The sequence below is a fragment of the Penaeus japonicus genome, unplaced genomic scaffold, assembly GCF_977035675.1.
Source record: "Penaeus japonicus unplaced genomic scaffold, GWHDUDI00000001_assembly GWHDUDI00000004, whole genome shotgun sequence".
NCBI classification, from domain to species: domain Eukaryota; kingdom Metazoa; phylum Arthropoda; class Malacostraca; order Decapoda; family Penaeidae; genus Penaeus; species Penaeus japonicus.
The window spans coordinates 7,624,673-7,637,172 of NW_028234406.1; the positions used below are offsets into that span (position 1 = coordinate 7,624,673).

Genomic DNA, 12,500 nt, shown 5'->3' on the forward strand with positions numbered 1-12,500 from the left:
GTATTTTGCGTAAGAAACTACATGCCAGTAGCTCAAGTTCTGTGACGAATTAAAACACTTAATAAATATTTGAATCAGCGTACGCTTAGCATAATCATTGGCTTGTGTTAGGGAGATACTTTTTCTTTTTGAGAAGCTGCAAATTTCATTCGCGATTCTATTTTGGTATGTAAGGTTTACGTTGAGTTTTTTCTTTACTTCTAGTTTTTTTTTTCTTGAAATCGTTATGATTGTTGTTGTTTGTATAATGGCTGTTGTTTTAATTGTTGTTTTTGAAGGTATGTTTTTGGAGTTTATAATTCCCCGTCAGAACATAAAACGTCGTAGTTAAAATGCATTTTCTTTTTATTGAAAAAAACAAACAATCATTATCTGTCAACAAGCTTAACAATGGTATGAAATAACGATTACTGATACATAGATAAAGGCATTTGTACAGGCATGTGTACAGGCATGTGTACATCCATGACAACAGGCTGTGGTTCATGTTCAGGCTGAGGCTGGTATGAAGGTTGTGGTTCTTCTACAGGCAGAGGCTGGTACGAAGGTGCAGGTTGATGTGTAGGCTGCGAATTGTATGAAGGCTGGGGCTTGAAGGTGACGGCAGGACCATACACCTGGGGGAACTGTGCCTCGCCTAGATAATTCACCTCAGCCTGGTATCCCTTGGAATGGTCAGCCATGTAGTTCACCTGCAAGAAATGGGCGTTTTGATGAAAATATTGGGTCACATGTGATACATAATTAGAAAGGAATATTAAACTCAGCAATTTAGGATAAGGATGAAACAGGTATGACGTGCTTACCGTTTGCTTGCGGCCATCGGGGAGCTGAACAGAGTAAGTTCCCAGTACGTTATTGCCGTCGGAGTCTTCTTTGTGACTGAAGTCGTTGCCGTTGTATTGGTCCTTCACGGCGTATGCGAACTCATATGGCATTCCTCCCTGTAGAGAGATGATCATTTTTTTAATATAATTAATTATTTGTATATTTTTTTAAATATAAAGTGCTTGATATTAATATGCACGTTGATGTAAATAAAGTGGCGATTACCATATGAACAGGTTGTGCAGGAGCGTACATGTTGGTTGGGAAAGATAAAGTCGCGCTGACCATCATCATAATTACCGCTACCTGAGGAATATATAACGTGTATTATATTGAAATATAGAAATCACACTTAGTATAATTCAGTTAAAATTGTATATGTATCCCAAGTTACAGTTGAAACAAACCTTACTTTGAAAAGCATTGTGGAGGTCTGTAAGCTGTTGTAGGCTCCTGTAAACAATGCAGTGCGAATGATAATCAGAAGCCGTTGGTGCCACTTTATATACACGCAACTGACGACGTTTCAGGCTACACATGCCTCCCTCTGCGACTCTCTCATCTCCCTCGAGACGTAAATTACTGGATTCATTACACACATATGTCGAAGGATATTTGTTTGTTCTTTTGGAAAAAAAATGTAGTAAAGCAGTGATTGTCGCATTCGAATACTAGTACTTGTGTGGCGTGTTTAACCTGCTTCCTTAGTTTTTCATTTAAGGATAAATACAATTTGAATGCTCGAAACGTGATTGAATATGCTCGCTAATGCTATAGAGTGTTTATGATAGCGCGTTGGTTCAGACCTTACTGCTTATCGTTTAATTGTTAATTCCTTTTGGCGTTCATGTTTAGTCACATATATTAGGGATAATTAGTCGCTTATATGAGAAATAATTTTATTTCTATAATTTATAGCCAGATTCGTGCGCACGCACACACACACACACACACACACACACACACACACACACACACACACACACACACACACACACACACACACACACACGCACCACATACGCACCACATACACGCACCACAAACACACACTCACACACCCACACACACACCCACACCCACACTGTACGGGTTTTTCTTTCAGTTGGCCTTATTTTCAAAGTGTTTTCATGTCTATATTGGGAGGATGAATATAACCACACGTTTTAACCATAAATACAATTTATTTACATTAAACACGAATGAATTTCGATTATTTAAACCGACACCAAAATAATATTAGCACACAATCCACGGCTAGGTAGAAGATAGGGGGGCGTGGCACACACATTTGTTTGGAGGCTAGTGGCGTATTGTCACCACACTATACATCACAAAATAAAAGCTGGAAATGATAAAACCAATCAATTTCCATATTACGCACGTAATACAAAATACAGAAAAGAAACAAATAAATGAATGTAAAATTAATAAACTCACGAGCAGGTGAAATTGTACTGCTAACGCGAGCAGGGTCAGTGGCAAAGTGACCGACCACATGTATAGCTCGGAAACAGGTGAGGGAACACCTCCGACTCTGCGCTTTACACTCAGGGAGATCGTATATAAATAATAAGTTAATCGTATAATTAAATACTTAAGGATGAGTAATTAATTGTCAACATTTATATACCATGCAATTTAGCAACCCTTTACACACACACGCACACGCACACACCACACACACACGCACACCACATACACTTACACACCCACATACACACTTACACACCCACACTTACACAGTCACACACTCACACTCACACACCCACACTCACACACACACACACACACACACACACACACACACACACACACACACACACACACACACACACACACACACACACACACACACACACACACACACACACACACACACACACACACACTCACACACCCACTAACACACACACACACACTCTGACGAGAGCCAAAGGCATGTAGAACACCATTATCATGATCAATATAATATGACAATCCAATGCTGAAGTATAAGAAAAAAAATCCAAATGCAATGAATTAATAATAACATAAAAGGTAATGGTGGTGATGGTTTAATCATATTCGGAAATATGACGTATGCTGAAATATATTTCAAACGTAATAGTATACAAACACATGTATCATTTGAAATAAAAGGCTCCAACGTACACTTAGCATGATTATGAGGAACTTCACTTGGTTAATTCATATGAGGTAGATACTTATCCTTTTTGAGAAGTTGCATATTTCATTCGCGATTCTACTTTGAAATGTAGGGTTTACATTGAGTTTTTCTTTGTTTCTAGCTTTGTTTCTCTTGCAATCGTTATGATTGTTGTTGTTTGTATAATGGCTGTTGTTTTGATTACTTTTTGTGAAAGAATGTTGTAGGAGTTTTTATGTCAGAACATGAAACGTCGTAGTTAAAATGCATTTTCTTTTTATTGAAAAAAACAAACAATCATTATCTGTCAACAAGCTTAACAATGGTATGAAATAACGATTACTGATACATAGATAAAGGCATTTGTACAGGCATGTGTACAGGCATGTGTACATCCATGACAACAGGCTGTGGTTCATGTTCAGGCTGAGGCTGGTATGAAGGTTGTGGTTCTTCTACAGGCAGAGGCTGGTACAAAGGTGCAGGTTGATGTGTAGGCTGCGAATTGTATGAAGGCTGGGGCTTGAAAGTGACGGCAGGACCATACACCTGGGGGAACTGGGCCTCGCCTAGATAATTCACCTCAGCCTGGTATCCCTTGGAATGGTCAGCCATGTAGTTCACCTGCGAGAAAGGGGCGTTTTGATTAAAATATTGGGTCACATGTGATACATAATTAGAAATTTAGCAATTTAGGATAAGAATGAAACAGGTATGACGTGGTTACCGTTTGCTTACGGCCATCGGGGAGCTGAACAGAGTAAGTTCCCAGTACGTTATTGCCGTCGGAGCCTTCTTTGTGACTGAAGTCGTTGCCGTTGTATTGGTCCTTCACAGCGTATGCGAACTCATATGGCATTCCTCCCTGTAGAGAGATGATCATTTTTTAAACATTATGAATTATCTTTTTCTATAAAGTGCTTGATATTAATATACACGTTGATGTAAATAAAGTGGCGATTGTACCTTATGAACAGGTTGTGCAGGAGCGTACATGTTGGTTGGGAAAGATAAAGCCGCGCTGACCATCATCATAATTACCGCTACCTGAGGAATAGATAACGTGTTAAATATCTATCTGTATTATAGTGAAATATAGAAATCACACTTAGTATAATTCAGTTAAAATGGTATATGTATCCCAAGTTACAATTGAAACAAATCTTACTTTGAAAAGCATTGTGGAGCTTTGTTAGCTGTTGTAGGCTGCTGTAAACAATGCAGTGCGAATGATAATCAGAAGCCGTTGGTGCCACTTTATATACACGCAACTGACGACGTTTCAGGCTACACATGCCTCCCTCTGCGACTCTCTCATCTCCCTCGAGACGTAAATTACTGGATTCATTACACACATATGTCGAAGGATATTTGTTTGTTCTTTGGGGAAAGGGCGTAGGAAAACATTGATTGTTATATTCGAATATTGCTTGTTTAGCATGATTCCTTAGTGTTTTTTTAAGGATAAATACAATTTGAATGCTCGAAACGTGATTGAACACTCAAATGGAATACCCTCATTAATACTATAGTGTTTATGATAGCGCGTTGGTTCAGTCCTACTGCCTTTCGTTTTGATTGTTGATTTCTTCGGGGTTCATGTCTAGTCACAGACATTAGAGACATCCAGTCGCTTTTCATATGATTAATAGCAGATATATGCATATGCACGCACATATGCAACCACACAGTGCTCACACACACACATATTTATTTATATATATTTATTTATATTTATTTATACATTTATGTATATATGCGTGTGTAAACACACACACACACACACACACACACACACACACACACACACACACACACACACACACACACACACAAACACACACACACACACACACACACACACACACACACACACACACACATATATATATATATATATATATATATATATATATATATATAATATTTATATTCATATTTATATATGTTTATGTGTGTGTGTTCATATGCATACACACACACACACTGACGTGAGCGTAAGACTTGTAGAACACTATTATCACGATCGATATAATAATACAACACATTGATGAAGTATAAGAAAAAAGATCTAAAAGCAATGAATTAATAACAACAGAAAAAGGTTATGGTGGTTCAATCATATTCGGAAGTATGACGTATGCTGAGATGATACATTTCAAATGTAATCGTTTCCAATTATTCATTTTCATGTATTAACAAATGTGTGTGTGTGTGCGCGCGCGTGCATATATAAATATATATATATATATATATATATATATATATATATATATATATATATATATATATATACGTAGGTGGATAGGTTTAGAATATAATGTTTTCATGGTGTGTACACTCCTAGAAATTATATTCGCGTGAAATCATGTGTACATGATTTACTCTCACCTCTGCTTTGACAGTGAAGAGAAAATGCCACCGAACAACTTACAGTGAAGAGAAAATGCCATCGAACAACTTGTACACCACCTGACGACAGTCTACCCCCCCTCCCCCACCCCCTCCCTGCCAATGTCTCAAAACACATCGATTTGCACATTTAACAACAAAATGATGCTGCACTGCCAGAAGGAATACATAACATATGTTTACAAAGAAAGGAAAACTTGTAGAAAGTGAACCACTGGATATTTTCTGAAGATTTTTTTTTCTTCAGTTATTAGACGTTTGACTTCAACGGAAAGAAAAGGAAATCAAGCCAGATTATTTTTCCTGGAAATTAGATTCTTAGAGATTTACACAAACACACACACACACAAACACATATGTATGTATGTATGTATATATTACCGTCTTACTGATTGGAGGAGAGTTGTGATTTTATGTCTTTTTAGTTCGCGATTTCTGTTGCTTGATAGTAAACACACTATTAAAAACAAGTAGATATGCTTCTACATGTTGAACTTTTTCATTAGTTTAAGATAGTGTTGATAGATTTCTATCATTTTGCTTTTAGTATACAAATGTAGGTCTAACATTATGTGTAAATAGATGTTTCCTAAGTCTTTCTCTCACTCTCTCCCTCCCCCTTCCCTCTCTCTCTCTCTTTCTCTCTCTCTTCCCTCTTCACTCTCTCTCTCTTCCCTCTCCTCTCTCTCCCTCCCCCCCTCTCTCCCCCCCCCCTCTCTCTGTCTCTCTCTCTCTCCCTCACACACACACACACACACACACACACACACACACACGTACACACTCGCATATTATTTATCTCTCTCTCTCTCTCATTATACTCTAAGTGAATCAAATCGTTAGAACAGAGAGAATGGCTAGAGTCATTTCCGCCACTAAAATATATCCAAATGAGGTTTGAAAATTTCGAAGATTCTAATTCATAGTCGTGTCCATCACTGTCATGATTGCATGTTATATTTATGCTTAATTTTTTTTCTTAATTCAAAAATGATGCAGTTATACGCACGTAACAGTAATTTACTCAGACTTCATCATGTGAGCATTAAATTCGACGATTCGTCATTACGGTTTTACCATTTTGTTTTATGAACAAAACGAAGATCGCAATTGCAGCAAAGAGATAACTTAGTAGGCAGATATTGCCGCCTTATATGCACGCAAACTGATGGTGTTCCGGCCGTTCTTACTCTCCTGCTTTATCACTGTGAAACTGATTTATGCATTACGCTTCAAGCCAATATTGCGGAGCCGTGGACGAAAATGACAAATGGGTTTAAAGAAATAGGCTATACGCTCGCACGCACACACGTCTTGGCCGTGAAGTATTGTTCAAAAACTTTTGGAAAACGAAATCATGTACAGTAAACCATCTCGGTCAGAGATAAGGAATGCGGCTCACAACAGGAAACCAAAATCATGTGGGATAGTGACCAACATTAGCCACTAGTCACGGACACTATTACCACCGCTTCAACACAACAAATACTTACCGTGCTGCAATCATCACAATAAGAGGCATCTTTGCAAAATGATAAATTCGCCATATCTGTCATTGCGGGTGCTATAATTCAGAATCATAATGGGCAAACTCACAGCTTCTATATGCTTGTATCTGTTTAAGAAGGTAATATATTTGAAGTTATTGACTGACATTTTAGTTGAAACCGCCTATGATGGGGAGGCTAATAGGACTAAGGCTGGAAGATGAGGGCAAGACTGTACTAAACTTCGTTGTAGTGACGGACATCTGTCTCTCGTAGTGGTCCACAACATGGTTCATCTTCATAGGAAAATAAGTGTCAGAGAATCCGTTTCGCTGGGGATGTATGGCGTGATAAGATGTGTAATAAGCGAGTATCTAAAGCGAAGTATGTCCTCTGCTCGTGTGTTTGCGACCATCAAGAAACTGGGCATTGTCGGATCCCTTAGCAGTGTTGCTCACTGTGTCCAAAGTCTGTTTGCATATTGGTTTCTGGCTGCACAGTGTTGGCAATAAGCCATTGGATCCTAATGTGAGAGAGAGCAGTCATTTTAACTTTCTAATTAATATTACTTTAGTCGATCCAGAAAGTGTAACATAGTGAATGAAGAAATGATAGAGATATTCTATGTAGGGGGGCCGTTACCGCCATATGAAAAGAGTATGTAGCATTACCTTCAGAAACGTTAATGCTAGATAAGAAACCAAAACATGGTCTGAGAACAAAATTGTAAAGGTGGCTTAAGCATATACGTTTATTATCATATTTATCTTTTCTCGTCTGTCAGAAGTTCGGTACATCCAATACCCCAGTTTCACCAATGAATTATTTAAGTAGAATCTTTATCAATCAAATTATCAATAGATTTTTCATAACTTGATTAAAGGACAGATTTTATGGAAGTTTCCGTTTGTGATTTTTTTTTCTATGTAGGCCCCTATTTTCCTATTCGCCTCTAGGATTAGTAATATCATGGCTATGAGTAACAAAAAGGGAATGAGGTATTAGTAATATTACTAAAAGTATTTTCTTTTCATCATTTAAGTTCAGAGCGGCGATTTTCTGTGGTATCATGTCTGTGATTTTAGCTTGTATTCGTTTCAGACGGAGCCGAGATGGCGAGTCTCGGTTTTGTTGAAGCTAATATTAAAGTCTACCTGTTATGTTATGATACCTGCCAGTTTCGGGAACTGACAGGACTCTTGGACAATGCACACGTCTCGTTTTGGAGACTATGTTGTCAGTTGCTTGTTACGAATCCATTCCTTGTTTGTGTTTGTGTTTGTGTTTATTTAATTATCTGTTTATATATATACATTAATATATATATATATACATATACATACATGTATGTATCTATATCTATATGTATATATGCATTTATATATGTGTATATGTAAATATGTATAGTATATATTTACTGTATATGTATATATATATATATATATATATATATATATATATATATATATATATATATATATATATATATATATATATATATATATTACTTTACATACTGTATACATGTTTATTCATATACATTGTGTATGTGTGTGTGTTTGTGTATGCCTAAGTATATGCATGTAAATACATACACAGCTTAATTTATCGTTCAAAGCAGTGGACAACGATTTCATTCTTGTGAGATAGCATCGGGCATTATCGTCTTTACATTTGTTTTATATTGAATTTTTAAAGTATTATGACAAATTTAATGATTTAGTGCGAGAGATGTGTGACTGAATATGGATATTTGCGTGAAAAAATATTTATTTGAATACTGCGGTCAATTATTGACTAGGAATAACAATGAACAATATGAGAAAACAGTTAGTGGTATGAAGGCTGAGGCTGGTAAGGCTGCTGGGGCTTGAAGGTGACGGGGGGGCCATACACCTGAGGGTACTGAGCCTCGCCGTAGTAATTGACGTCGGCCTGGTAGCCATTGTAGTGGTCCGCGACATAGTTCACCTGCAGTGGAAGGATAGGTGTCACGGAGCATGTTGTCCCATACTATTGAAAACCGAAGAAAATTGAATGTGATTAGATATTTGAAAGTAAGGATTTGCCTCCTACCGTCTGTTTGCGTCCATCAGGAAGCTGGACGTTGTAGGATCCCTGGACAGTGTTGCCGTCAGAGTCTTCGCTGTGGCCGAAGTCAGTGCCTGCATACTGGTCGTTGACTGCATAGGCATAATTATATGGCATGGGTTCCTGATGAGGGAAAGCAACAGTTATTTCTTTGTTTAATTGCCATTTTTTGTGGAATTTTGATTAAAGTGCAACCGTATCTAGAAATGTTTTGTATGATACTTACATCCTTATATACTGGTCGTGGGGGTCCATAAGGATCAGATGGGAAGGCCAGCGTCACGCCCAACATTGCCGTAATTAGAGCCACCTTGAAAGGGCATCGGAATAATTTTGTAGATTTCATATTTTCGAAAACTAAATGTGCAGCAAAATATGGTATTGATATTGGTACTGAATTATGCAGTTGCACATATGCGTACACATTTAAAGTTTTTCAAACTCAATATATATTGGAAACTTGAATTACCTTTAAAAACATCTTGATGCTGGGTGTGAAGCGTGGAGCTAGTTTAAACGACTGAAGAGACACTGATATCCTAAGGAGGACGTTGCCGCTTATATACACACACCAAGTGGCGGCCTGCACCTCCCCCTGTTCTTTCTCTCCATTCTTTGAATTATGCATTGCGCCACAAAAAAAAGAAAAAGAATATTAACTATGGAGAACACAAAGATGTATATGCTGTTATTCGGTAGCATAAATGTTCAGAATGATAGAGAAGGTACCTATTAAAATGTCTGTTATCAGGGATAGTTGCTAAGCAGCTGTTGAATACCGAAAGTAAAATAAATAAGATTTGATGCAAGTGTTTGTTATATCCTATTAGTATTTAGTTTAAAGTTTCTCATTTTTTAGAGGAGTAAAATCCAAACAGTCGATATAAATTCAGAAAATATAAAGAAGAGAAAATATAACGACTAATGATGGCAACTGTTACCATATAGTTTCAATGCAGTTTCTGCAATCATAATCATTCACAAAGCAAACATAGATGAATACATTAATGAATATAGAATTGCAAGACATTATACTTCGTTTTTACGTCATTCAAGTTTGACATAGAAAATTGAAGAACAGATATGGTTTATCATCGCAATGTAAAGAGAAGTATACGTGCGTATTGAAAATTAATGAATCAAGTAAAGGATTAACCACCTTTTTTGTTATTCTATTGATTTATTTATACATGAAGCCTAGTTTTATATTTATTGTTTTATCTATCTATCTGCATGTAATATATATATATATATATATATATATATATATATATATATATATATATATATATATATACATATATATGTATGTACATACATACATACATACATACATACATACATTAATGAATATAAAATTGCAAGACATTATACTTCGTTTTTACGTCATACAAGTTTGTCATAGAAAATTGTAAGAACAGATATGGTTTATCATCGCAACGTAAAGAGAAGTATACGTGCGTATTGAAAATTAATGAATCAGGTAAAGGATTAACCACCTTTTTTGTTATTCTATTGATTTATTTATACATGAAGCCTAGTTTTATATTTAATGTTTTATCTATCTGCATCTGATATATATATATATATATATATATATATATATATATATATATATATATATATATATATATACATACATACATATACATATACATATACGTATACGTATACATATACACATACATACATACATACACACACACACACACACTATATATATATATATATATATATATATATATATATATATATAATATATATATATATATATGTTTGTGTGTGCGTGCGTACATGCGAACATCCACGCGCCGGAGCATTCACATTGGCAGCCAGACATTCATTCGCTCACCCATACGTTTACTAATTTACTGTATGTATATAGATAGATAGATATAAATATATACATGTACAATGATTTATATATATATATAAAAGGTATATATATATATATATATATATATATATATATATATATATATAGAGAGAGAGAGAGAGAGAGAGAGATAGATAGATAGATAGATAGATACATGTACATTGATGTATATATATGTATATAAAAGGTATATATATATATATATATATATATATATATATATATATATATATACATATATATATATGTGTGTGTGTGTGTGTGTGTATGTGCGTGTGTATGTGTATATGTGTGTGTGTTTAATCTGTATATTTATCATTTTTATTTTTATTTATTTGGTGACGACTGAATTATCTTGATCGAATTAGGCCGCGTTGTTTGGTTTCTTGGGTAGATGAATTACGTGAAAAATGTTTTGATAGAGTGTGATGAAAATTTATCGACCAGCCTATATAATTTTGGTATTGAGTCAGATCGGTGTACACTCAATCATTCCCTTCCTGTGCGATTACCCCTGTGCACACATCCACATACTCACTCGCTCGGATGCATCGCCAGTGTGATCCATGGTGGAAAATTGGTCTGTTACCCTTTAAAGATTATGATAGACTTGTGTGTCTTGGCTGATGCCACTTCTGGTTTTAATCATATTTGTTTGGTATTAACAACGTGTTTAATTTCATAACGGATGAGTAATCCATATTGGATATTGATGTAAGGAAAGCATCATAAACACTTGTATCAGCATGAAACAATTTTATTTGATGCAGCGACGAAACATGGACTAGTAACAAGTGCAACAATAAGATTTTGAGAAAACAGTTAGTGGTATGAAGGCTGAGGCTGGTAAGGCTGCTGGGGCTTGAAGGTGACGGGGGGACCATACACCTGAGGGTACTGAGCCTCGCCGTAGTAACTGACGTCGGCCTGGTAGCCATTGTAGTGGTCCGCGACATAGTTCACCTGCAGTGGAAGGATAGGTGTCACGGAGCATGTTGTCCCATACAATTGAAAACCGAAGAAAATTTAATAGGATTAGATATTTAAAAGTAAGGATTTGCCTCCTACCGTCTGCTTGCGTCCATCAGGAAGCTGGACGTTGTAGGATCCCTGGACAGTATTGCCGTCAGAGTCTTCGTTGTGGCCGAAGTCAGTGCCTGCATACTGGTCGTTGACTGCATAGGCATAATTATATGGCATGGGTTCCTGATGAGGGAAAGCAACAGTCATTTCTTTGTTTAATTACCACTTTTTTGTGGAATTTTGATTAAGGTGCAACCGTATCTAGAAATGTTTTGTATGATACTTACATCCTTATATACTGGTCGTGGGGGTCCATAAGGATCAGATGGGAAGGCCAGCGTCACGCCCATCATTACCACCATTAGAGCCACCTAGAAAAAAACGTCTATTATGTAGATTTCAGATTTCGAATTCAATGTATATAGTATTAATGCAAAGACTTCATGTGTAGATTTAAGCAGACTGATGTACAAATAATTATGCTTTTGCACATATTCGTTTTTATTTTTTGCTGACTTGATGTGCATGGCAAACTTGAGAATTACCTTTGAAGACATATTGATGCTGGGTGTGAAGCGTGAAGCTGGTTTAGTCGACTAAGAGGAACTGATATCCCAAGAAGGACGCTGCTGCT

The 12,500-nt window shown here is 36.3% G+C and overlaps 5 protein-coding genes across 26 annotated transcripts in view; 1 reads left to right on the top strand and 4 right to left on the bottom strand.

Moving 5' to 3' along the window:
- Nucleotides 1-12,500, top strand: part of rg (A kinase anchor protein rugose) — a 1,000,951-nt gene that overhangs the window by 532,637 nt on the left and 455,814 nt on the right. The window lies entirely within an intron of this gene.
- Nucleotides 328-1,301, bottom strand: LOC122246745 (uncharacterized). Its single transcript, XM_086535965.1, has 4 exons — nt 1,241-1,301; nt 1,054-1,134; nt 807-944; nt 328-692 (listed from the first exon to the last, which is right to left on the bottom strand). Exons 1-4 carry the CDS (start codon nt 1,250-1,252, stop codon nt 408-410), a joined length of 516 nt encoding a protein of 171 aa, XP_086392091.1. The 5' UTR covers nt 1,253-1,301; the 3' UTR covers nt 328-407.
- Nucleotides 3,317-4,201, bottom strand: LOC147471904 (pupal cuticle protein Edg-84A-like). The gene is made up of 4 exons (XM_086535966.1): nt 4,146-4,201; nt 3,944-4,024; nt 3,705-3,842; nt 3,317-3,601 (listed from the first exon to the last, which is right to left on the bottom strand). Exons 1-4 carry the CDS (start codon nt 4,155-4,157, stop codon nt 3,317-3,319), a joined length of 516 nt encoding a protein of 171 aa, XP_086392092.1. The 5' UTR covers nt 4,158-4,201.
- On the bottom strand, nt 8,628-9,513 carry LOC122246746 (pro-resilin-like). Its single transcript, XM_043005498.2, has 4 exons — nt 9,437-9,513; nt 9,194-9,277; nt 8,953-9,090; nt 8,628-8,847 (listed from the first exon to the last, which is right to left on the bottom strand). Exons 1-4 carry the CDS (start codon nt 9,446-9,448, stop codon nt 8,707-8,709), a joined length of 375 nt encoding a protein of 124 aa, XP_042861432.2. The 5' UTR covers nt 9,449-9,513; the 3' UTR covers nt 8,628-8,706.
- Nucleotides 11,578-12,477, bottom strand: LOC122246735 (pro-resilin). Its single transcript, XM_043005487.2, has 4 exons — nt 12,412-12,477; nt 12,154-12,237; nt 11,912-12,049; nt 11,578-11,806 (listed from the first exon to the last, which is right to left on the bottom strand). The coding sequence occupies exons 1-4, from the start codon at nt 12,421-12,423 to the stop codon at nt 11,666-11,668; spliced, it is 375 nt and encodes a 124-aa protein (XP_042861421.1). The 5' UTR covers nt 12,424-12,477; the 3' UTR covers nt 11,578-11,665.